General features: G+C 36.4%; 1 protein-coding gene across 2 annotated transcripts; it reads left to right on the top strand.

Moving 5' to 3' along the window:
- The first annotated feature begins 19,833 nt into the window (after positions 1-19,833).
- On the top strand, positions 19,834-23,787 carry LOC147482528 (equilibrative nucleotide transporter 2-like). Of its 2 annotated transcripts, none has more exons than XM_086581003.1 (7): positions 19,834-19,944; positions 20,829-20,984; positions 21,074-21,217; positions 21,485-21,590; positions 22,135-22,310; positions 23,088-23,181; positions 23,537-23,787. In XM_086581003.1, exons 1-6 carry the CDS (start codon positions 19,852-19,854, stop codon positions 23,106-23,108), a joined length of 696 nt encoding a protein of 231 aa, XP_086437129.1. In that variant the 5' UTR covers positions 19,834-19,851; the 3' UTR covers positions 23,109-23,181; positions 23,537-23,787. The 2 variants fall into 2 exon arrangements, with proteins under 2 accessions (XP_086437129.1, XP_086437128.1); XM_086581002.1 differs by having other exon boundaries at positions 22,135-22,482.
- Positions 23,788-25,197: the final 1,410 nt, after the last annotated feature.

Raw genomic sequence — 25,197 nt, 5'->3', positions numbered from 1 at the left:
TTCAAAAATAAATTGGACCTATCATTTTTAAACACAGTGTTGTGCTCATGGCACCAAGTTGCTTTCTCAAAGGCATATGTCTCTATGTGATTGAACTCTCAGTTACAGTTAAGTTGAAATAGCTCCCATGACATCCTGATCAGATTCTGGTTATGCCTCATCTTAATCTGTTTAGCCTGATAGGGTCACCTATTGTTGTTCCAAATGAACTTTGGGGGTAACAGGGGTAGAGTATGTGATAAGAGCCCAAAACTGTAGTTTTAACCCCTTTAACAATATCGCTTTTGACCAATTACGTGATTAATAAGTAAGAGTTAGTACTACTATCGTGTTCTTATGTATTTCAGGCATTGGAGTTGAATATGTGTAGAAATGCGCCCCTTTTGCGAGATAAAGGAGCAAGGGTTGGTTGCTAAGAAGTTCTACAATAAAAGGCCAAGATTCAAGTAGAAAAAGCCTTCTTAAAGCTCGGTTAAAGCTGAAAAGTCAAAGTTAACGCGGGCAGAAACAGCGCACAAAAGTCAACAGAACTTCCGAAGGCTATATCTTAGACTCAGACCTTGAAATTGGGCCTACCTTATGTCAAAACGACCATCTCGGAACGAGCTTTCTAATGGTCCAAGCCTTGACCCAATCAGAGGAGCAAAAGTAGATGAAAAGGCTATTGAAGTCAAATTCGGCTGAAAACCCCCTTGTGGACTGAAGTAATAAGGTTTTAGGCTCGATTTTTCGGCCCAAAACATGGCTCCTCAGCCCATGCACGAATTTTTAGATCTTGTCTCTTCTATATGAAAAGACAAAGACTTAGCTCTTAAGTTACCTAGTTCTAGATCAGAAAACTTATTTTTTAGTTAGTCAATTAGTTTTTAGTTAGTTTTTTAATTAGTTTTAATCAATAATTAGTTTGTATTTCAAGTTTTAGTTTTTAATTCAATATTTGATTCATAGATTTAGTTTGTCTTAAATTTATAATTAGTTATTCATAATCTTAGTTCTACATTAGTTTTAATTTCAGTTTTAATTCATTTGATTCTTAGATTATTGTTCTATTCGTTTAATCAAGTTTATTTTAATCAAGTTTAATTTAATTTAATTATGTCTTCCTATTATTGTTTATTGTCAATGAATCCAATGAAACTAGGCCAAAAGCTCCATTAGATGAGGTTAAATAAGGCATGTGAGGATGATTGCTTGTTAGAATAGTTGTTATTTAGAATAGAATTTCAAGTTCATTATTATGAGTGTTTAGAGATAAACCTCATAATGATGAACTAGAGTTTAGAGCCACCATCAAAGAGATTTGTGGTGGAGCTAAACTCTCATGCTAGTAGAACCTTGATTCGAGAAGACTTGGTATTCACTAGGGAACAATATTCGATTCGATGACTAACTAATAGCCAATCGAATTGCATGGTGGAATTTCCCCCTATATGTTCTTCCAATTCATTAAATTCACCTTTTAATTGCTTAGTTAAATTAGTTTAATTTATAATTAGTTTTAGTTTAAATAAATCACAACACTACTCCCATTGTTTTCACCATTGGTTCCTTGTGTTTGATTAATTGAATTCTATTTAGTCTTGATAGATTAAGAGTGGAACAAATCCTGACTCTCTATATTTAATGAATATATATGTGAGAGTAGGAAATAAATAATTGATACCGTAAGAATAAAGTTAGAGTAATCTAGTTTAGTTTTTATGGGTTATTAAATGGCGTCGCTGCCATCTTAATCTCGTTCAAGACAAGAATTCAATTGCTTGAATCCAAGGGGCAATCCCCTATTCTCTACCCACCCACCCTTTTCATTTTTCATTCTTTTTTTTGTCTCATATTTTCATTACTGTTCACTGTTTTAAGCACAGGGGCGCACGCCATCCCTTTTGCCTTGTTCAGAGCGCGCCCGATCTCCTTTGTGTCTGCGGAATCACAGTGAAGAATACTGCGGTAAAGGTATTTTCAAATTTTTGAAAATTCTGAAAATTTTCAGGTATAATATTTAAGGTGTTTTTTATTTACTGGAATATTTTCAGAATTTTCCTAATTGGTTTACCTTGTGAACAAATACGATCTTTACAGTGCTGCATTTCAGTTTTCAAACCATAAGTTCTTGAAAAACTGACGAGTAAGGTTACTTAAGCAGTTTCACAAATTCTAAACTTTTTATAGGAGTATCTATCCTAAGTCAGGAGGTTTCAGTAAAAATTTGACGAGTTTTTAATTTGTTTTGACCTCCTAAATAGTCGAGTGTTTCCAGTGTGTTTCTGCAATTTTGCAAACACTTAATTTCTGGAACAATAGCCGATAAGGAGGGTTTGTAGAAGTCCAATTGCTCTAAAAGTTTTACAGGAATACCCATGATCTATCAGGGATCTCCAGTAAAATTTCCGAGATTTTTGTCTCTGTTTTGATTGGTTAACCTTTCAGTTGTTTGTATTGTTTCCGAAAACTGTTTCACAAACTTTGAAGAGCAGTAGAAGGACTTTCATAGCTCTGACTGATCTGAAATTTTTCTGGCTACTTGATAGTTGTCTTAGCAAACTACTGTAAAAATTTCAAATTTTTTGGAGCGCATCCCCTTCCCTAGATAGCCTATTTCCAAGCGCGCCCCGCGCTTAAATGCCTGGACATTGTGTCAAGCACGAGCGCGCCCCGCGCTCAACCGCCTGGACATTGTGTCAAGCACGAGTGCGACCCATGCCCTAGGTAGCCTATTTCCAAGTGTGCCCCGCACTCAACCACCTGGAACTTGAGCTAGACAGGAGCGCGACCCGTGCCCTACCAAGGCCATCTCTGAGCGCGACCCACGCACTCTTCTTTAGCAGCCCGATTTTCACAGGTCAGTCCAAATTTTCATTTCTTCAAGTTATTTAGTGTTTCTAACATTATACAGACACTGAGATCGCATATACAAGACGTTATTCAAATGCGTAGCAAGGAGGCATTCAGGTACTCCTTCTTCCACTCCTCGCCTCTTCTGTCAGAGGAGTTTTAATTCTAGTATAATCAGGCTTGTTTTTCATAGACATAAATACCACATGCCTATCTAGAATTTCACACACTACACCTGCATCAATGGCTAAAGAATAAGATACTCCTCTCTCTGATTTTTATAAAGCCCTAAACGATGGCCCTAAGTCGTGCATCGTTTTTGCAGACCTAGTGGGGAATTTTTGAATTCCCCCTAATATATTTAACTTGTTACCAGTTTTTCATGATTGAGACCACGAGAAGCCTTACCAGCATATGCGTAGGATAGAACAAGTTCTCACTACATTCCATAATCCTAGTGTAAGTCCGGATCAAGTTAAACTTAGGGTGTTTCCTTTCACCCTAGTCCACAAGGCGGCGTCTTGGTTAATTGCCCAAATGCCAAACTCTATGGACTCATGGGCTCAACTTGTTCAATTGTTCATGGAACAGTTTTACCCACCACTGAAGACAGATGAAATGCTTCACAAGATTCAATTCTTCCACCAGAATCCTTATGAATCCTTTTCAGAGGCTTGGAATCGTTTCACTAATCTTCTCATTGAATGCCCGCATCATAATCTTGCGAAAGACACGCTTGTTCATGCTTTCTTCAAGGGACTTTCACATTATCATAAGGAGGTTCTAGATATCATGACTGGGGGTAGTTTTCTCAGTAAAGGAGCCTTGGAGGCTTATAAATTTTTAGAAAATCAATCTAATAAGAACAACAATTAGGGAGGTAACGACTCTTCCCGCTCCACTCCTTCTTTTGAGGTTAAACCTGATCCCGAGCTTAAAACTCTTATCGATGCCCTCACTAAAAAAGTAGATGCCATCTCTGTTAAACAACAACCCACTCCTGTCATGAACATTACCTCTACTCGTTGTAATGTCTGTTTTAGTCTTGAGCATTCCGACTTCTATTGTCCTCTTGTCTATGCACAACCATCACACTTCAACCAGTTAACTCAACATCAAGGACAAGGAAACTTAGGTGACCAGAATAAAGGTTTAGTGCCCATGACCCAGAACTATCAACATCAAGACATGAACACTCAACAAGCCTTAATTCTAGTCCAACCATCTACAGACAAAGTAGTAGTGACCTTGTTGGAAAAACAAAATCAAATTATGCAAAAAAACTTTAACTTGATGAAAGATCAGCATGATCAAAACACTAATATGATGAAACAAACGATGCAAATGATACAGTCTTTGTGCCAAAAGGTTATTGACATGTCTCTTAACCAAAATAATAACCAAACAGGTGTGTTTCTAGGGCAAGCAGTGCCTAATCCTAAGTTAACAAACACCGCATTCGAAATAAAAAGTATTCAGTGTAATGGTAATATAACCCCAAGGGACCTACAGGCAGTCACTACCCTTCGTTTAGGGAGAGTAGTTGATAATAAAGTAACTATGCCTAAAGACCACCCCCAAACAGAAGCTGAAAATGAAACCATACCAAATACTGTAATAGAAATTGAAGACCTTACACCTATAGAGATTCCAATATGGACACCTAGATGGAAAACGGCTAGAGATAAAGCAAAGACTAATAATACTGCTAACTATAGAGATAAACCACCATATCCCCAGAGACTAGTTGTGTTTAAAAAGGACAATAATTTTGACGAGATTAGGGAAGTGTTTAAAAATTTGACTATAAACCTACCTTTTCTAGATGCTATAAAAAGTCTACTTGGACACGCTAAGTTTCTAAAAGAGTTGTGCACCAAGAAGAGGAAAACCAACATACCCAATGAAGCTTTCTTAACTGAACAATATCCCTCTTTATCTGAACATAACACAATTGTTAAGTACAAGGACCCTGGTCGTCCTACTGTACAATGCACCTTAGGTGATACCTTCATAACAACTACTTTATTAGTCCTACTGTACTCCCTTTTTATTTATATGAACAACTAGGTCTAACAAAACTTCAACCAACCAAAATGACTTTGCAGTTAGCCGATCGTTCTATTAAGTATCCCAAAGGCGTAGTTGAAAATATTCTCGTTAAAGTTCAGGATTTTTACTACCCAGTTGACTTTGTTATTCTCGACACAGAAGCTGCTCATGATTTTATTCCCATTATCTTAAGGAATCCTTTCTTGGCAACTGCCAATGCCCAAATCAATTGTCGGGATGACTCAATGACTCTTTCTTTTAGAAATCTTTCTGTGGAAGTTAACATGTTTAGACAAAAGCAGAGACAACTAAGTTTTACTGTAGAAGGAAAAGTTAAGTCTATTAAGAGTTTTGTATATCACATTAGTGCTTCCGACGATCTCGTCCCCACACTAGTAGATACCCCTCTTATGGAAGAAGACAAAGATCATAATTTTGACTCCTTGAACATAACTGAACTAGCGAAAGAATTTTCCACCCTGCCTTCCGACCCTACGAGAGATGGAGTAAACCTCACAATAGACGAGATAAATGAATTCCTCAAAGATGGAGATGAATACTATAATTATATGGATGCGAACAACCTAGATGAGGAATTTGACGAGTTTCTAAAAGCCTATGATGATCCACCCTCTCAAGAACTACATAAAGAGCCACCTGATACCTTCATTTTCAGATGTGTGATAATACCAACCCATTACACCAATAAGTTTTATGCTAAAACCACGCACTCATTTTTTCCATTCCTTCAATCTAAAACTTATCCATACCATACATATCTTCCACAACCATCCATTTTTTCATGATCATTCACTTGGACACCTTTTCGTTCAAAGAAAAAAAAGAAACTTTATGCTCGATTAGGTTCTAGATCCATCAGATTTCACTCCCATTCTACTAAGCCATGCCATAGGAAATCTTGGTGCTTAATTTTGTTTGATGGTGCTTTCCATGTTAACTATTTATGAAAAGATCCACAATTATTTAGATTATTGATATATGGTAAACTGCATGTTAATACACATATATCACATTAAGTCTAGGGAATCTGACTTTAAAAGACCCAAGTTTTTGTACAATACCACTTTTCTGGAGTATATGCCAAACAAAAAATTTCAAACTTAAAAAGAGTTTTCCAATTTTGTTTGGGGGTGGTGTATTTTGGTATTTCATTTCAAAACGTTTTGCCACCCATTGTCTGTCATGTTTACTCCAATTTCGTTAGTACATAATAGTTTAATTGTGCTTCATGTTATCATATCATTTTTACAATATTTCGGTTACAGGTACTGCCAATTTTTACCACGTTTCTATGGTAAATTCTTTCCTTATCTCTTTACACTTTGAGGACAAAGCATTCGATTGTTTGGGGGTGGGATAGAAACATTTGCAAAAATTAGGCACTTTTAGGATGTAAATTACGCACTTTTCTTTATATAAAAAAAATTAAAAATCATAAATATTGTTTATAGTAGGCATTTAGTGATAATGGTATTGTTCCCTTCTCTACGATGATATTAGTCTAGAAATCTCACGTAGTACTTGAATTATGATTTAATTTTTGAAACTTAGATTAATATATAGGTAATAGTCATTGCATCTTTTTATGAACATCTTGCATGAGCATCTTTGATTGTACTTGGAAGTATTTTTTTGAGACCTAGGTTAGAGTACTTAATACATATCCCATGAGCATCTAGCCTAAAAGCCTCATAAGAGTGAAATATCTGAGTGATGACACAAGGGAGAAGTAAATTCCGAGTAGAGAAATCACACATCCACTTGCTTGATCACCACACCATATCCTAAGCGAGAATTTAGGCCCTCTTTGGATCGATATAGCTAGAAATTCACACATATATGAAATTTATTATCCGCTAGTCGCCCCACTGACCCTTTTATTAGCCTTTTCACAAACCACAAATCCTTTACCTAATAAAACAAAATAAAAAATAAAATCAGCCTACCTATCTTGATAAGTATGAGAAATAGGATGAGTGAAGAAAAGAAAAGAGAAAAACCTATGTAAACAAAATTAGTTAGTTGCTTTAGAAAAAAAAAAGAACAGAAGTTTCCATCCAAAAAAAAGCAAAGAAAAGAAAAAGAAAAGAAATTTCCATCCAAAGAAAAGAAAAGAAATGAAAAATAAAAATAAAAATAAAAATAAAATAAAAACTCCAAAAATAGAATAAAATGAGTCAAAAAGCCAAAATAAAAAGGCTAAGAATGGAAACAAAGTATAGAAACAAAAGAACAAGGTTTTCTCTAGTTACATAATATGAAGACCCTACTTTCTCAGACTTGTCTTTTTGAATATCCATTTCCTTCATTCTTTAACCAACACCTACGCCTCGTATCACCTAATAAAGACCTCTAGCTCAATTAGGAATAGGTTGGTGTGATAGTAAGTGGTAGATGTGTTTGATCGACCTCGACTTCCTTGGATTGTCATTGAGATTATGAGGAAACGTGTGCCTACTGCACACTAGAGTTAGCAAACTTGAGTGGAAAAATCAGAGTGTTATGTGTTTTGACACATTCCTTGTGAGAACCTACTTAGGCACTGATAAGAGCCCAAAACTGTAGTTTTAACCCTGTAACAGACATACTTTTAGACCAATTATGTGAGTAATAATTAAGAGTTAATACTGATTACGTGTTTTTATGCATTTCAGGCTTCAAAGTCCATTATGTGCAGAAATGTGCCACTTTAGCGAGATAAAGAAGCAAAGGTCGGTTACTAAGGAGTTCCGTGATTAAAGGCCAAGATTCAAGAAGACAAAGCCTTTCTAAAGCCCGGTCAAAAGCTGAAAAGTCGACGCGGGCATAAACAGCACACAAAGTCAGTAGACATTCCGAAGGCCATATCTTTGGACTCAGACCTCGGAATGGGGCCTACCTTATGTCAAAACGACCGGCTCGGAAAGAGCTTTCCAATGGTCTAAGACTTGATCCAATCAGAGAAGAAAAAGTGGACAAAAAGTCTGTTGAAGCCAACTGCAGCTGAAGAGGCCTTTTAGGACTGGAAGAATTGGGTTTTGGGCCTGATTCTCTGGCCCAAAACATGGCTCCAAGCCCATGCACGATTTTTGGATATGAAAGTATAAAAACCAAAGCTTAGCTCTTTGTTAATGCTAGATAGGGTAGATAGTTAAGGTAGCTAGTTAGACCTAAAACCATATAGATAATTCTAGATCTAGTTTTTATTTAATTAAATTAAGTTTAGTTTATATTCAATTCTTGTTTTAGATTAAACTCTTAGAATCATTACTCTTAATTAGCTTGATTAATAAAATAGCTAGTTTGTTAATTTCGATTCTTGTCATTTACATTTGTGTTAGATCTGATTTCATTTATTACTTGTTATTCAATTCTTAGTTATTAATTAGATTTTAATTATTGTTTAATTTAGATTAGTAAATTTCAATTCTTTATATTATGTTTAGTTTTAATTTAATCGAAATGATTAAGTAATGATTCTCGCTAAACCTCCATTAGAGGTGGTTGAGAAGCCTTGATGAAAGCTTGATTCCGATTATCGTAGAGTCGTCGTAATTTCCTTTCCACTCTAGAAACGATTAGTTCACCATGAGAATGGGTTTAATCGTTCACATGCTAGTTATGAATTGGTAGAAATGTCATGAATAATTAGGGATTAAGAAGAACCAATTGTTCTGCGAAGCAGTTCAAGTCGGATTTCAACGATTCGTCGTTAATAGGATTGAGTTGAGTTAAGGTGGAATCAATCCCCCTCTAACTCCTTATCATCGAATCAACGTAGCATTCCCATAGTTATTTAAATAGTCGACTAGTTGCGTCTTGTGGGTAGTTGCATCGTAGTCTAGTTGCCATTTCGTAAAGCTCTCATTAGACTTTAGAGTTAAGAGTAGTTATACGTAGAGAACATTAACATGCGGAAGGACTAGGAGTGGAACGAATCACTCTACTCCACTATATCTCATAGGATTGAGAGTAGAAATCTTTGATAAATATAACCACGTATCAAATTTTAGTTTACTTACGTCTTGAGTTTTAGTGTTCATTTTGTAGGTAAACTATCATTTTACGTTTTATCAAATGGCGCCGCTGCCATCTTAGTTTCACTTTCACATTGTTTTCGTAATATAAGTACTTTTCTTAAAGTCCCATTTCACCCACCCACCCTTGTTTGATTCATACTGTGGTTTTCCGTTTCATCGTTGAAAAGTTACGGAAAAACTACACCTGGGCTACCTGGCGCCTCGGTCGGGCCTCCTAGCCCATAAACTGGAACAACCGGCGACCCCCCATGTGGAGTGCAACCCGCCCTAAATCATCAGAACTTGGAAATACACGCGGGCTGACGACCGCTCTAAGCGAAAGTGCACCCACGCCCTAAGCTAGATTTTTCCGGATTTCTACAGTTTTGATTGGAACTTTGATTTTTCAAGTTTTTCAGTGTTCTAACTTGTTATATACACTGAACACGCATAAACAAGACGCTATTCATAAGCGAAGCAAGGACGCAATCAGGTATTCCTTTCTTCCACACCTCGCATCTCCTGTTAGAGGTTTATACTAGTATATCAGAATTGTTTGGAGTGTTGACGTGTTTAGCTAAGTTTGGTCTTAGCCTTGTATGAGGTTAAGGTATGGCCGAACAAAAACACCGAACGTAATTACACAACAACGTCAACAAACAAGTCTATCTAGTATACCACTCACTACACCTCTAGCTAATATTTCACACACACCACCTGATATAATGGCTGAAGAAAGAGAGACTCCTCCCTCTGACTTCTACAAAGCCTTGAGCGATAGCCCCAAATCTTGCATCGTTCTAGCGGACCCGGTGGGGATTTCCGAATCCCCCAAATATTTTAATTTGTTACCCGTTTTTCATGGATTAGACCATGAAAAACCTTATCGGCTATCGCGTAGGATTGAACAAGTCCTAACAACATTCCACCATCCTACGGTTGGTGCGAACAAATTAAACTAAGGGTATTCCCTTTCACCTTAGCCGATAAAGGCGGCATCTTGGTTAACGCCCAAAGCTAATTAATTGGACTCGTGGGCTAAACTTGTTCAAATTGTTTATGGAACATTTTTACCCACCCCTAAAACGGATGAGATGCTTTCCAAGATTCATTTCTTTCGACAAAATCCTCATGAATCATTTTCGGAGGCTTGGAATCGTTTCACCGATCTCCTTATAGAGTGTCCACATCATAACTTAGCGAAAAGACACGTTAGTTAGCGCCTTTTCAAAGGACTTCTACACCACCATAAAGAAGTCCTAGACATAATGAATGGGGGTAGTTTCTTAAGCAAAGGAGCCTCGGAGGCTTATAAATTTTTAGAGGATCAAACTAAGCGAAATAACAATTGGGGGGGGGGGGGGGTAGTGACGATATCCACCGCTCCGCTAGTTCTTCTAATACAGTTAAGGCCGCCGGTATGTTTGAAATTAAACACGATCCCGAGCTTAAAACTCTAATCGAATCACTCACTAAAAAGGTAAAGGCTATTTCGGTTCAACAAAAGCCTATCCTCGTCATGAACGTAAATTCAAATCCATGTAGTTTTTGTTGGAGCCCTGAGCATCCCGACTTCCACTGTCCTATAGCCTATGAACAGGCTTGTTCCATTAATAGTGAACCTAACCCCCCTTGGAGACAAAATCCCAACTTCGGTTGGAGAAATAACCAACACGTCACACCTCCAGGGTACAATAATCAATATGTTAGGCCAACACAAAGTTTTAACCAAGCTCCACCACGACAAGGGACAAATAATGGGGTAATTTTAATAATTATAACAACCAAGTGCAACCTCGACAAGGTCAAGCACAAAGTCAAGGTAGTTATAATAATTATAATGCTAATAGAGGTATTGTTCCGGTAAATAATAACTATCAAAATCCACCCATAAATAACTCACGTGAAATAGTTCCAGTCACACCACCCGTGACTACTACACCCACACAACCGGATCGTCTTGACACCTTCATACAAGTGAGCCAAAAACTTTTCCAAACCAGGGCTCAATCTAACCAATAGATTCTACAATCCGTTAATAATTTAACCCAACAGTTGGCTCAAGATAAAGCCCAACCCAAAGGTGTGTTTCCAGGTCACGAAATACCTAGTCCTAACACAACAAATACAGCCTTTGAGGTAACCGATAATACTAGTAATGAATATGAAAATGTAGGTGAGCTAAAGGCCATCACCACTCCGCTCTGGCGAGTGGTTGATAACAAAGTAATTATGCCTATAGTTACCCCACCAATTAAGCCCTACACCTGCTATTTTTACTAGATACGAAATAGAAACTCAAGAGCCTACCACCGTAGAGGTACCAGTTACAACACAACCTAAGAAACAGAAAGCCACGGTTAAACATCCAGGTGATACCATTGCTAAATATAAACAGAAACCACCGTTTCCACAAAAATTAGCCGTGTTAACTAGGGATACTAATTATGAAGAGATTAGGGACGTTTTTAAGAATGTAACTATAAACCTTCCCTTCATCGAAGCTATTAAAAAGCTACCACATCATGCTAAGTTTCTTAAGGAATTGTGTACTACTAGGCGTAAGACCAATATACCAAAAGACGCCTTTTTAACAGAACAATTCCCAACTCTATCTGAACATAATGGAATTGTTAAGTACAAGGACCACGGTCATCCTATCAGTATAATGCACCTTAGGAGATTCTTATACGACGACATCGTTATTAGACTTGGGGGCTAGTGTTAACTTACTCCTGTTTTATTTGTATAGACAAATAGGTCTAGACGAGATGCAACCCACTAAAATGACGTTGCAATTAGCTGATCGGTCTATTAAGTATCCTAAGGGTGTCGTCAAAAATGTTCTGTTAAAAATTCAGGATTTCTACTATCCTGCTGATTTTGTCATCCTCGATACAGAAGTCGTTAACGACTCTGTCCCGATCATTTTAGGGCGTCCTTTCCTGGCAACTTCCAATGCGCTCATTAATTGTCGCGATGGTTCAATGTCCATGTCTTTTGGCCATCTTGCTATTGAAGTCAATGTTTTTAAAACAAAGACACAGTTACCCGATTCGTCTATGGATGGAGAGGTTAGCATGATCGAGAGCTTTGCTCGAGATTATTTCAACAACACGTTCCTTGATAATCATATGCCCAAATTTCATTCCTTTGGAAGTTCAGACTCCAACATTTCCATCCCTACACTAGTCGATACACATATTACGGATGAGGATGAGATAGATGACTTTCTCAAAGATGTTGAGGACTATCATAGTAATGAGGATATGACCAATCTAGATGAGCAATTCGATGAGTTTCTTAGAGCAGGTGATGATTCACCCTATCAAGAACTACTTTGCACAACATCCACCTCGACTCCCCTCCTTCCACCCTTTCAAAGAAATCTCGAGTTTGCACTCGATCCTTTTGTTTCTCCTGTGCTTCATAATTTTTTAAATCCAGCTAGTAAACAAATACTTCAGAAGGACAAACCATTTGACACCTTCATTTTTAGACTTGAGACAGTCCCTAATTACACCATGAATGAGTTTTGTGCTAAACCCACATCCTCATTGTTTACATGCTTTTCTTCTACAACTTATCCATATCCACTATATCTTCCACAACCATTCACTTTTCCACACTTCTTCACTAGGACACCCTCTCGTTCAAAAATAAAAAAGAAGGTGCATGCTAGATTTCGTAATAGGGTTATCCGACTTCGCTTTTATTTTACTAGGTTGTGTCATAGGAAATCTTGGTGCTTGATTGTGTTTGGATATGTTTTCTGTGATATTTATTTATGGAATGATCCACAACTATTTCAGTTGTTGATATATGATAAACTGCATGTTCATACATATTTTTAGATAAAGTCTCGAGTATCTGACTATAAACGACTCAACTTTTGTGTTAGGTGCATTTCCTTTCATTTCCATATATTGGTGAGTGCACCATTAAGGTAACCGGGGCCTCCCTACGGAGTGTGTGGCTGTAAGTACCGGATCCTAAGTCCATGTTTGACATAATTCACGTTTTCCACTCTTGCATGTTTTCTCGGATTTTTGAGTCATGTTTCTCTATGGGGTGAATTATGTCTTTCTTGTTTATTGTTTTTCTTTTTAAAAGTAAATATATATATATATATATATATATATATATATATATATATATTCCTAGATTTCTATGTTTATTTTTTTAATATATATATATATTAAAAAAATAAACATAGAAATCTAGGAAGTCTCGGTATCGACTTTAAAAGACCCATCGCTAAAAACAAATTTTCTAAGCTTCCGTTGTAAAAAAATTTGTTTGGGGGTGGGTGTTAAATTTCGATCCTAAAATGTTTTATGTCCCATTAGAATTGCTTAGGCCGTTTAATTGTATTTCGATTCGGGTTGACATAATCTATAAATTTAGAGTTCAGTCGTTCGCATAACGTACGTCATGCACGCACTTCGAGGCATTTTCCACTATCTTATATATCATCCACGGTCAGAATAGAGTGTTTTATGGATCATTGGATTGGAAATTCTCTCCTAATCATTTCCATATCTCATTCGCAAAAATCGGACCTGTAACGAAGCGGCAATTTTGATTTGAAGTTTCGCGAAAAATCGAAAAATTCACAAATTTCGAATTGGGCTTGGGCCCAACCCGCGCCCACCGGCAGCGCACCCGCGCCCTTACCTTCACCATCAGTTCATCATTTTTTCCACAACCCGCCATTAACAAAGCTTCAAACCCGACCTAAAAAATAAATTAAAAACAAAACCTAACTAACCCACGCCCACAATCCAAGACCCAACCCAAATCTCCTCCAACCGCGCCGCCCCACAACCTCCACCAATTTACATCAACAAAAACCACCGGAAAATCAAAATAAAAAAAAAAAAAAAAAATTGGTGCTGCCGCGCCACCACACCACCACCACCATCGTTCTTTTTAGTGAGGTGTCCCTCATTGCTTCCCCCTACCTTCTACAAACCTCAAACCGTATTCAAACTTCCAATGGCTCAACAACGCCGAATTTTACCAGAACAAGCTTTTACTGGTGACCACTTCGCGCCGTTTTACGGTGACGAAATGATCAGTAGAGACTGGAATCACTACCAAAAATTTGATTTTTCCCAACAGTCGAGCAAGAGCTTCCTCGATACTCATCAATTGTCGTTACCTAGCAACGGTTTAAGACTGCAAGTACTAGTAAATGACCATCACAAATTTTTCGAGTTCGTCATATTTTATAATTGCAACTCTTTGACACTCATTTTTTGTTGGGAAATGTATCACATCATAGATGTCGGTAAGAAAAACCGTCGCATTGTTATCCTCGATAGTTTTTTTAAATTTGCTCGATGTAATTTAGCCGTTGGAAATAGTAATTGTTCCAAATTGTTGCAGAAACTATCACAAAATCTTCTATTATCATTGTTGACTTCTCTTAATTTCTTTTAACTGAAATTAAAACCTTTTACATTAATATTATTATTTTTTATTGTTTTTCGAATAGAAGAAGCATAATTGTAATAATTTTGAATATGGAATGAGGTTTAAGATGATATATATATATATATTGAGACTACATACAAATACAACTTTAGACTCTTTTAAATATATTCAGTCAAGTTTTTGTTCAAATTCCAAAAGAACACCAATATTAATTTGTTCCATTCAAGAAACATTCATGATTCACTTATATACTTATCGAATTAAACTTTAAAAATTAGTGATAATCATCTAGCTAGTTACAAACTTCGAGATAATTAAAATCAAGAAGTGATGATATTATTATTATTATTGTTAATTAATTATATGCAGTTAGGTACAGTTTAAAATTAAGTTTAATATTATAATCTAATTAATCAATAGGACGAAGCAATGTGAAGAGTTCAAACATCAACTATATAAAGTTTAAACTATATATATATATGCGCGCAATATATATTAACCTACAAGTTGTTAAAAGGCATGAGCATCACATCCCTCTTTAGTTCTGAAGTGTCGATTTGTAATTAATTAAGGTTGTCGCTCCAAGTGACGTCGAAGTTTAAAATCCTGTTTTTTTAGCGTCTCTCAATCCATTGGCGGGGAACTATAGGGTGTAGATAGTTATAATTTATACATTAGTGTGAAATTGGAGTATAATTTGAACCCCCTTGGCACACCCAGTTTGCTAGACATGTTTACACCCCCACCCACAGCCCCTACTAGGGCAAGAAACGAGTTGGGTTCGGGTTGGATATGGCTATATCTGAATCCAAATAAAATTGAAATCTTGTATCTGAACCCGACCAACCCGATTGGATAACACTAAAAATGCAAAAAAAGACCAAAAAATATATCCGAACCCGAATCCGAACGCGACGCAAATAAATAAACAGATATGAAAATCGACCCAAACCCGAACTATTCGGATTTGGGTCAAACCCGACTCGATTCGACTATAGTAAAAAGAAAAGAAAACAAGTGGGCCTCTGAAAATGGGTTAACATGGTTTTTGCCTATGGACTTGGTTAAAATAAGTGACCCGAATCAGACCCAAAAAGATAACAAATGAGAATGGGAATTGCCGCGCATATTGAAGCGCCAAACCATCGAATTTCTTCTAAAACACCCGCGAAATAACTAACTCCCTCTAGAAAGATTGCACGAAACCCACACTCCATGGTCGTGCAAGTTAGTTTTCCTCCATCTTCTCCACAATGCAGGTGCTTATATATATGTGGTTCAGCCCATGTCGTTTTTCACAAATCCAGAGCTTTCTTCCAAAGAGTTTGGTATGGAAACTTTTACTCTGTGAAATAGTTCTTCTGCTTTATTAGAATCTTTACTTGTTACTTCTTTAATTGTTAGTTTTAGTTTGGGACTTTGGTGTTTGTCACTCTAACTGGTGTCTTGGATTTTTCATCTGTATAGACTTATGGATCCTTTGGACGAACAAGATGGTAGCAATTCGCAAGGTGTCTTTGGACAAGAAGGCGATAGCAATTACCAAAGGTGATGGACATGACCGTAGCAATTTGCAAGGTGCTAATTTGGGTGACAATGAGATAGGTGGTAATATCTTGTGTACCCTAAACATTCTTGTTTTATAACATTTTATTTTAGTGTTACCATATTTATTATTGACACATGTAGGAGGGACACCTGCAGGTGACTTCTTCTACCAAGAGGGACCCTCAAAAGGCCCTAAAGCATTACCTGATGGGAAGAAAAGGAAAGTTAGTACTAATGAGCTAGGACAGCCCAATGGGTTAGATCTGGATACCAGGGCATTTATTACCGGGTTAGGAGTGAACACTAGGAAATATGTTCCAATAACATACCAGAACTTTCGTGTAGTGCCAATTGACTACAAAAAAAGAGTTTTGAGTGTTCTGGAGGTATATTATCTTTTAACTATGTTTATTAAATTTAAGTATGAGTTTATTGCTTTAAGACATACTACAATGTGTACTAATCAATGTTACTTTTACATGCATATTAGGACAATTTTGATTTTGATGACGTTTCACTAGAGTACCTCAGAGAGAGTATGGATCAAGCTTGGAGAAATCACAGGCATAACTTGTATAAGTGCCATATCAAAGGTAAAAGTTGGGCATCAGTGAGAGCAGCTCCACCCCCTCCTTTTTTGAACAGAGAGCAGTGGTATTGGTTTCGGAATACACAAAGAGTGAGAAGTTTCAGTGTCCCAATTACATAATCCTGTTTTTCTTTGACTCCTCTTTGATTAAGTATTTGACGACTTTAAGTAGTAATGAGTTAATGATTTTTTTTTTGTTGGATTAACTTAGGCTGCAAGCAAAAAGAAACAAGGCTAACCGCTCAAACTTCAGAGCACCAAATACACTTGGCGGGGAGGAGCATGGCTGCCACCGCGGCATGTCATTGTGAGTATGGTTCAATTCTTTTGTGGAGTGTGATAATTAGGCATGTTTTATTTTTTTAAAAGATGCAATAAAGGAATTAGAAGATTAAATTAACATAGTTGTTTTTATACTCACATACACCTATATTTTAAGGTCATGGAAAACAAGTTCAAGTCCGACTTGGAGGTTGGGAGGCGAGGTATACATTCGAGCCCATACTAAGAAAGACAAAACCATTCATTGTCCTGAGATCGTTGTAAGTGCTGAAAAATTGACTACATTTTATTCTTCAGTCACTCATAGTTTTACAAAGCTTATTAGTTTATATTGCTAACTAATTAAAAATGTTTTAGGAAAAAATTCAAGGAATTGTGAATTCTGATCCTTCGATCCAACATTTTTTGAGTGTTGATGATGCACTTGCACAGGCAAGTAATACTTAATGCATTGGTATATATCTTTATATATTTATTCCATCTGTTTTTTATGTGTAAATCGGATTAGTCTACGACACTTGGCAAAGACAAAAAGTGGGCGTATGAGAGGTATGGGTGTCTTTGGTGTTAGTAGTACCATGGTGAAAAAAACTGCTCTGGTTACTGAGAAAAATGAAGAGTTGAGATGTGAAAACACTACTACAAATTCAAAGTTGGACAGGTTAGAAACAGAGCTTCAAATGGTGAAGGATATGATAGTGGCATCACACGCATACATGTGGTAGGATTGTTGAACTTTATAGTGGTGTTGTTTCGGTTTTCCTTAGTTGCTAACATGTGGTTTGTCTACATTTAGCCTTGCATCCCAAACTCAAAGAAATCCTGTTTCCAGAAACACCTACTGTAGAAGTTCCATTAAAGCAGCCTAGTCGGTATATTTTTTTGGATAGTTTTATATATTGGTGCATTTTTTATGGTGTATTACTTTAAAAAGGTATTTATATTAGTTCAAAATTAATGCAGATGCATTATTCATTTATGAACAAGATGAGAGATTTGTATTTTGTCGGGGTTTAAAGGTTGCTAGTGGAGAGATTGTTGCAGTAAACCCACAATCTATTGTCCATGGTAGGCCCATGGGAGAGGGGTTTCAAAATTCTCTTAACTGAGGTGGTTGACAGTGAGGCCAGCAGTGTTCTTTCCAAATGATTTTGCTAGTACACTTGGAGAAGTAAGTGTGCATGGATATGTCACTTGGCCAACAGCTTTTCTGCAAGTTCCAAAGGACGGCGGCTTAATGTTTATTTTGTCCGGGCGTGGGTGCCAAGCCTCCAGGCGCGTAGGACTGGTTACATCATCCAAAAAAAAAAAAGTTGTTTATTTTACTAGTTTTGTTTGGACGTGGCTGTGTAAGTATGTTATTTGACTACATTCGTTTAGACTTCTCCATTTGTACATACGTTATGCTGTTGTTTGGCAATGACTACTTGTGGATATGATTCACAAGGTTTGTCTAAGGTTCCCTTGTACATTCATTTCTTTTGCTGCAAAAGCTTGGTTTTATTCTTCCTCACAAGCTTTCAGTAATGATGTAATTGAGTAGTCCCAAACAAATATATATCTTACATCATATTGCCCTTCTAGTTAACTTTGTGAGGCCCATCTGTGCCAGCTTTTAGATTCATTTTGTCTGCAGCATTTTGTTTTCCTTTGGCAATGAGCACGTATCTGATCTATATCCCAATTGTCTCTTTTCCTTCACTTTTATTAACTACAACCATGGGTAAGGAAAAGATTCATATAAGCATTGTTGTTATTGGTCATGTCGAATCTGGGAAGTCCACAACCACTGGGCCCTGATCTACAAGCTCGGTGGAATTGACAAGCCATCATTGAAATGAGCTTTGAGAAAGAAGTGGCTGAGATGAACAAAAGGTCTTTCAACAATGGAAGTGATGGGTTTGATGTTGGGTGATTTTGTTGATGAGTATACTGTTAGGTGTTGTGGATGTTTTTGCTATGCCTCAAAGTGGTACTAGTGTTAGTGTTGAAGTTGTTGATCATGTTTTCTAGACTAATATGCTTGATATGCTTAAACAGACTGGAAGGTATACACTTACTTTTATTTGGTATTTCAATTTTCTATAATTTTTAGTTAGGTTGTGTAAAAAGTGTTCTTTATGGGTTTTAACTTCGAATTAAGTAAAGGGTTTTTATAAAAATTGTGGACTGTACATGGAAACTAATTTTTAGTATTCATGTTAAGTTTATTAAGTTCATGGTGCTCACTTGTTTAATGAACTGTTCAGGTGTCTTGTTTGTGGAGTAGGAAAAGTTGTGATTTAGGTTTGAGGTGCGAGAAATGGAGCTCTGTAGTCGGTGGCAGGTGCAAGGCTTTGGGTTTAGCTACTAACGCCTTCCGCCCGCTTTAGGATTGATTTTGACAACATAGCAATAGAGCATTGAGTTGGTTGGCAAGAAAACAAAGTTATGTGAATTAGCCTATTTTATGATTTTTTTAGTGAGGATATATTCACTAGTCGAGATGTGAGAAAAGGGACCGGAATTGGTGTTTTGAAACTTGTATGTTGTTTGGTCTAAGAGTAAAGGGTCTATCTATAGAATTCTAGACTGAGAAAAAAGAAGCTACGGATGAAGAAACTAAACTAGTGTTCACTATGCATTGTACTTGAAAATTTTGGCGAATGCAGGTTTAAGTAATTAATGACTATGTTTATGTATTAATGTAGGGAAATTTTTTAGGAGCGTAACAAGTGTCAGTAGGTAAGGTTAACCATTAGACTTTATTAGATGATGAGAATAATTTAAGGCCCCGTGTTACTTTGATGTGCCTTTTATTTTTTTGCGCTCAGTAAAGTGAAATTTCATTAATAAGGGGATGGCTGAGAAGGCCTACGTTACAAGTCAAAAGAATAAAAAGCGCTTGCAAGAGACAGATAGAAACATAGAGAAAACACAAAAAAAATGCACCATCATGCCATGTCTAAGAACATAAGACGAGTATATCTACCTACCTCACGCGACCACTTGATTTTCTTTGATTTTTGGTTTTCGTTACTTATCCTGTCAAACCCCTATGCCTTTAGTGACTAATATTTGGTTATGTGATTCTATGTACTTATATTTTCCATGCATTGCAGGCCAGAGATGGTGGTTGGCTGGTATCATTCACATCCTGGATTTGGATGTTGGCTTTCAGGTGTCGACATTAACACGCAGCAGGTATAGTACCTTCAATTTTTTTGATGTTCTGTTCTAAACTGTGATCTTTGGTCTGCTATCCCAGACATGTTTAAAATCATTGTGCAATGTCACGATTAGTGGTTTATCTGAGTTTCATTACATTTTGTGTTATTCCGTCAATTTTTCTTTGGTACCCCTTGACTCCATTTACTGCAGTATTTCTATCTTTTTGTTGTGACCAACAACTCCAAACTTTAGCATACACAAACAATTGACATTTTGATGTACTGGAAAAAACTATCCAGAGGAACAGTGGATGAGAAGTCAGATATTCAGTGGCCCTTAATTTTGTCTCCAAGGTCTCATTTGACAGCCTTTATCATGTTTAAAATGAAGGGACCAAGGGAAGTTTGTTCCTTTACTGGAATGAGTCACCATTAGCAGTTGACGAAATAGGTATACTAATGTACATATAACGTTATGGACATGTATACTGATGTCATCTTCTCATGGGGATTCTAGAGTTGAGTAGATTTATTCAGGAAGTAAGGTTATTTGTTTTTTTTGTTTTATTTTATCGGTTAAGAAATAATGTTATTAAGCTAATATTAGATATACTTGTCATTTTCTTTGACTGACTTGTAATAAGTCGTTTGGAGTTTTTGGACTGGTACTGACTTGTAATAAGTCGTTTGGAGTTTTTGGACCTTTACCAGTTCCTCCTTTGTTGGTCTTGTGTGTAAGTCTCGTGTTTGATTGTTTCTGAACTTTTTTATACTTCCGCATCTCTCCATTGTCCAACTGGTGTATAGGAGCTGTCCATATTCTGTTTGTGTACACCCCACTTGTAAGTTTGTAAGTTTCCTAAATTTAAAGGATATTTCATCTAACCATATATTGTCATGTCTTTATCTATTGTGCAGTGGTACCACCCTTCAAGGGTACTTACTCTTGTGTATCAACCTTTTGCACTTGGAACACTTGCAATTCTTGCATACAATGAAGCAAAGATAAACACAAGAAAGCGAAACTTACTTGGTTATTCACTTTTATTCTTAAGTTCCTTGGTAGTTCTAGTTGTAAGTGTTCCAAACCTTGTACTTTAAGAAAGTTTCAACTGTCATTACAATGATTTTGTCAACCTGATTTGACGATCTTTCTGAAATAGGTGGACTTAGCTACTTCTGGAAAAGGAGGCCTTGGGACATTCATTGCTATATGTGCAATGAGTGGCGCTTTTGGTGTTGCAGATGCTCATGTTCAAGGAGGAATGATTGGGGATCTCTCCTTGATGTGCCCCGAGTTTATTCAGGTTAGTTGTTTTTTACTCAACACTTATTTTTTATGGAACGTTTACTTCCCGTAGGGCGTTTTTGATGATTTTAGTTGATGTGAGGGCTATATGTAACCAAATATACAAAGATAATTACATGAGGGCATTTCTAAAATTGTATTAGGAGAAAGGACAAATCTTTTAATGGAATAATGCATCTGGGAGATATCAGTTTGTTACTCTTCTTTTTATGCAGGTTTCTATTGTTACATTTTTCTGATTCTTATTGTTGTTGTACATATGCAGTCCTTCCTGGCTGGTTTGGCTGCATCCGGAGCTATAACTTCTGCCTTGAGATTAATTACAAAAGCGGCCTTTGAAAATTCTACAGATGGACTTCGCATGGGAGCTAGTATGTGTTATTACTATTGTTATCTAGAATTCTTGTCTCACTTGTTAATGTTGTTTTGTGATGCTTAAAAACACAGTTTATGCCAAGTGTCATAGTAAGCATCTTCTCTGCTTTCTGAGTATTTGGAACTTAGAAGTTCTGGTTAATATATTATTCTTGTTGAAGGAGTAGCTTAACTGTTTACCACAATATGTAGCAAATGACAATACAAATTGAAAAAGATGCAGAAGACTTTAAGTTCAACATCATTTACATTAATTATAGATAATATTGTGCCTTGAGAAAACAAAAATCATGAGATCGATGTCAGTTTTTTGCTGGAAAACCTTGTTCAAGGTAGATTCGTTGAAGCTTAAATACTGAACTTTTTTGTTGTTGTCGTTGTCGATTTTATATATATATATATATATATATATATATATATATATATATATATATACAAGATGTTTTTCTTAACTACAGTCCCAAAATATGTACCCCACATTCCATGAAATTTTTTATAGATTTTTCATTTGTTTTGACCCTCTCCAATTGCTTACTGCAGGGTTGTTTTTTGCAATCTCCACGGTCTTCGAGTTCTCATGTGTGCTTCTATATGCATTTGTCTTTCCGAAATTACCAATTGTGAAGCACTATCGTTCTAAAGCAGCATCGGAAGGATCTCAAACAGTTACAGCTGACCTTGCCGCTGGTGGTATCCAAGCACTACCTAATGAAGGAGTATTAACCTACCCTGTGTCTTAAATTAATGGTGTCTTTATTTCACATGGGGAAAAGACACCTATGGAAACCCCAGTTTTGAGTTTAAAGTTTCATGAGATATGAGCACGCTGCGTAGATATTTTTTCATACATCGAGGGTGTGTTCGAAAACTGCGTAGATATTTTTTGAGGTACACCATTCTTCTGTCTTCAATCCAGTCTTATTCACTGGATATTGAAAAGTAAATTGATTAGGCTATCTTTTTTCTGCGATGGATGTAAGTAAGGAAACAGGGACATGCCTTGTAAAACAGCTCTCGTAAAATGGAGCAAATTAGGTTGAAGTCTTTAAGAGAGTGGGTGTAATACCGACTATAGTGATATGAAAAAAAGATTTGAACAAGCATGCCTTAATAGAAGATGTAACTTATCAAATGGAGATGCTCAAAACGAATATGATAATTGGCTTGTGGGACTCCCAGGTAGTGAAGATAAGCCATGCAAAATTATGACAAACGATAAACATGTTTCATCTATATACCTTAAAGTGGCATCTTTGTTCTTAGTACGTACAATTTGACCATTGCTGAAATTAAACGTTTTTGGATAATACTCTGCAATACTTTTACAACGGTATACTCGATGAGACCATTCCCTGCTGGTGCTGTTTTTAGATGCTATCCAGGGTGAGAACCGATAAACACTTGTTATGTTCTGGACGATATACTATTGTGATCAATTATTGAGTTATACAGGTTCAGTTCCTCTGATTCTCTTGTTTTGCCATTTTTTCTAGATTGTGGAAGGTGTTCTATGATGACAAGGAGAGACCAAATAGATATTTGCTGGCGAAAGAACAGATTAGCCGTCCAGATGCTGAAGACCTGGAGGTTAGTTGATCAATATAATTTCTTGACTAATTTTGAAAATTAACATTTACATATTGTTCAATGAACAAACTCAAATACAGTGTTAATATATCTAGCAAACAAAACAAAAAAGTCATAGAGACGAGCTACGATATGATGCACTATGGCTCCCCTGCAATGGGAGTGAGCTGTTACATACTGCTTAATTATCTAACAGGTTTGATAGTAAAGCTAGGTAGCATATTAAGTCTGATCATTCCATGATTGCTTTACTTGTCTTTTATCTAGATCAGGTGTGTGGTTGTCTCACTGGTTTTGTAGTCACGTGGCTGGACCATGTCACTAATCTGTGTGTTTCTTTCTCATACTTACGCAGATAATATTTGGGGATGTACAAGAGAAATCAGACAATGGCCCTTCATTGTTGGATAGAGCAGCAGGGATATTTTATTCAGTAAACTGATTCATGAAAGTCATCTCAAGATGATCTTCCTTGTTTTCTTTTTTGGATTCTATAAAGAGTAGTTACAGCTTCTCTTGTGAATTAGGCCCCATCACAATGTAACTGTGTAATGTAATCTGCAATTCTGTAATCATACTTCAGGTACATAGTTTTTTCTCTGCTTCGTTCTTTCAGTTTTATATAATTGACAGCTTATCGAATAATCTCTTTTACCTTTAGTTGCATTTCACGGAAGGTTAATGAGGATTTGGCGATAAAACTGGTTGATTCTGGTTGATATGGGGATATAATTGGTTTAGCTGGTCTCGCTACAAAATATGAGAAATTATTATTTTTTTATTAGCAACCCATCAGCAACGGTTTATAACCGTTACAAACGAATTTTAAATTATTTTTTTTAAATTAACTAACAACTTTGCAACGGTTACAAACCGTTGGTAAAAATTTTAACAAATTACCAACGCTTAAAAAGCGTTTATGAAATAAAAAGCGTTGCAAAGGTTTTAAATATGTGTACGAAATAGTTATAATAAGCGTTGGAAATTTCTGTTTGCAACGCTTTTTAAGCATTGCAAATATTTCCAACACTTTACCGACGCCATATTTGCAATGCTCAAAAGCGTTGTGAAAATTATTAATAACAGCTTTTGCCGTTACAAATAGCCCGTTATGGTGGTGTAGTTGGCGCCACCAAAATGTTTGTCAACGAAAATTGGTCTACTCTAAATCCATCGGTTTTGATTCAATCAGGGCCGACTCTGAGTTTTGGATGGCGTTTTGTTTTGTTTTTGAGAAATACCAAAAATATTCGGAAAAAGAATTGAAGAAGACGAAATGGATTTTATTTTTTTGGGCCCGGTTAGTTAGGGCTGGGAGAACATTTAATATTTTAAGCAAAAAAAACATAAAAGCGTTGGCTAGTGACTTAGTGGGCAGTGGTCATTCACTAACTAGGCCAAACTTTTAGTGTTTTGAACTTACGTGGACATTGACTTGCCATTTGTATGCATTATGTTTGCCAAATCATCAAATCATGATACATACTTCACAATATAAATATCACGGTACCCATATTAGCAATATTTGAAATCTACGGTACCCTATTTTGCAAAAAATAATAATATTACAAGGCCATAATGTAAAATCTACTATAGTTCAATACCCATATCAATAATTTTTTCAATTCAAGTAAATAGGAAGATAGGAGAAATTGAGATATGTACTAAAATGACAATATTGATTTTTGGAAGTGTGAGAGAGACAATGTTCTACTTCTCAAGGATTTTATTTGGTGCAGAAACTATCTGCAATTTTAATTTAGTAATAACTATATAAAAATAAACCGCTATATGTTAAAATCACGAAATTAATCGAAATCAGATTGGATCGGATTTTGAAAACACATCCAATTCCGATCTAATTATTTTTTGGAAAAATCGGATATCAGAATTTCGGATATCGGAACACAAATATTATGGCCAAATTCAGAAAAATATCGAATCGGAATTCGAAAAATTGGATTTTCGAAAAAAAGAGACACCCCTAAGTTTGGGTAAACTACCAATGAGTTTATG

Source organism: Coptis chinensis, chromosome 8 (genome assembly GCF_015680905.1).
Source record: "Coptis chinensis isolate HL-2020 chromosome 8, ASM1568090v1, whole genome shotgun sequence".
Taxonomy (NCBI): Eukaryota; Viridiplantae; Streptophyta; class Magnoliopsida; order Ranunculales; family Ranunculaceae; genus Coptis; species Coptis chinensis.
The sequence above is the reverse complement of the archived record's forward strand: the minus strand, read 5'-3'. Positions and strand labels throughout refer to the sequence as shown.

Excerpts from the sequence above, each read along its gene's own strand:
- LOC147482528 (XM_086581002.1), top strand. The coding sequence starts at position 19,852 with ATGCATTGCAGGCCAGAGATGGTGGTTGGCTGGTATCATTCACATCCT. Across the intron at positions 20,985-21,073 it reads GTTCCTTGGTAGTTCTAGTT|GTGGACTTAGCTACTTCTGG; the intron begins GTAAGTGTTCCA and ends TTTCTGAAATAG. Across the intron at positions 21,591-22,134 it reads TGGACTTCGCATGGGAGCTA|GGTTGTTTTTTGCAATCTCC; the intron begins GTATGTGTTATT and ends TGCTTACTGCAG.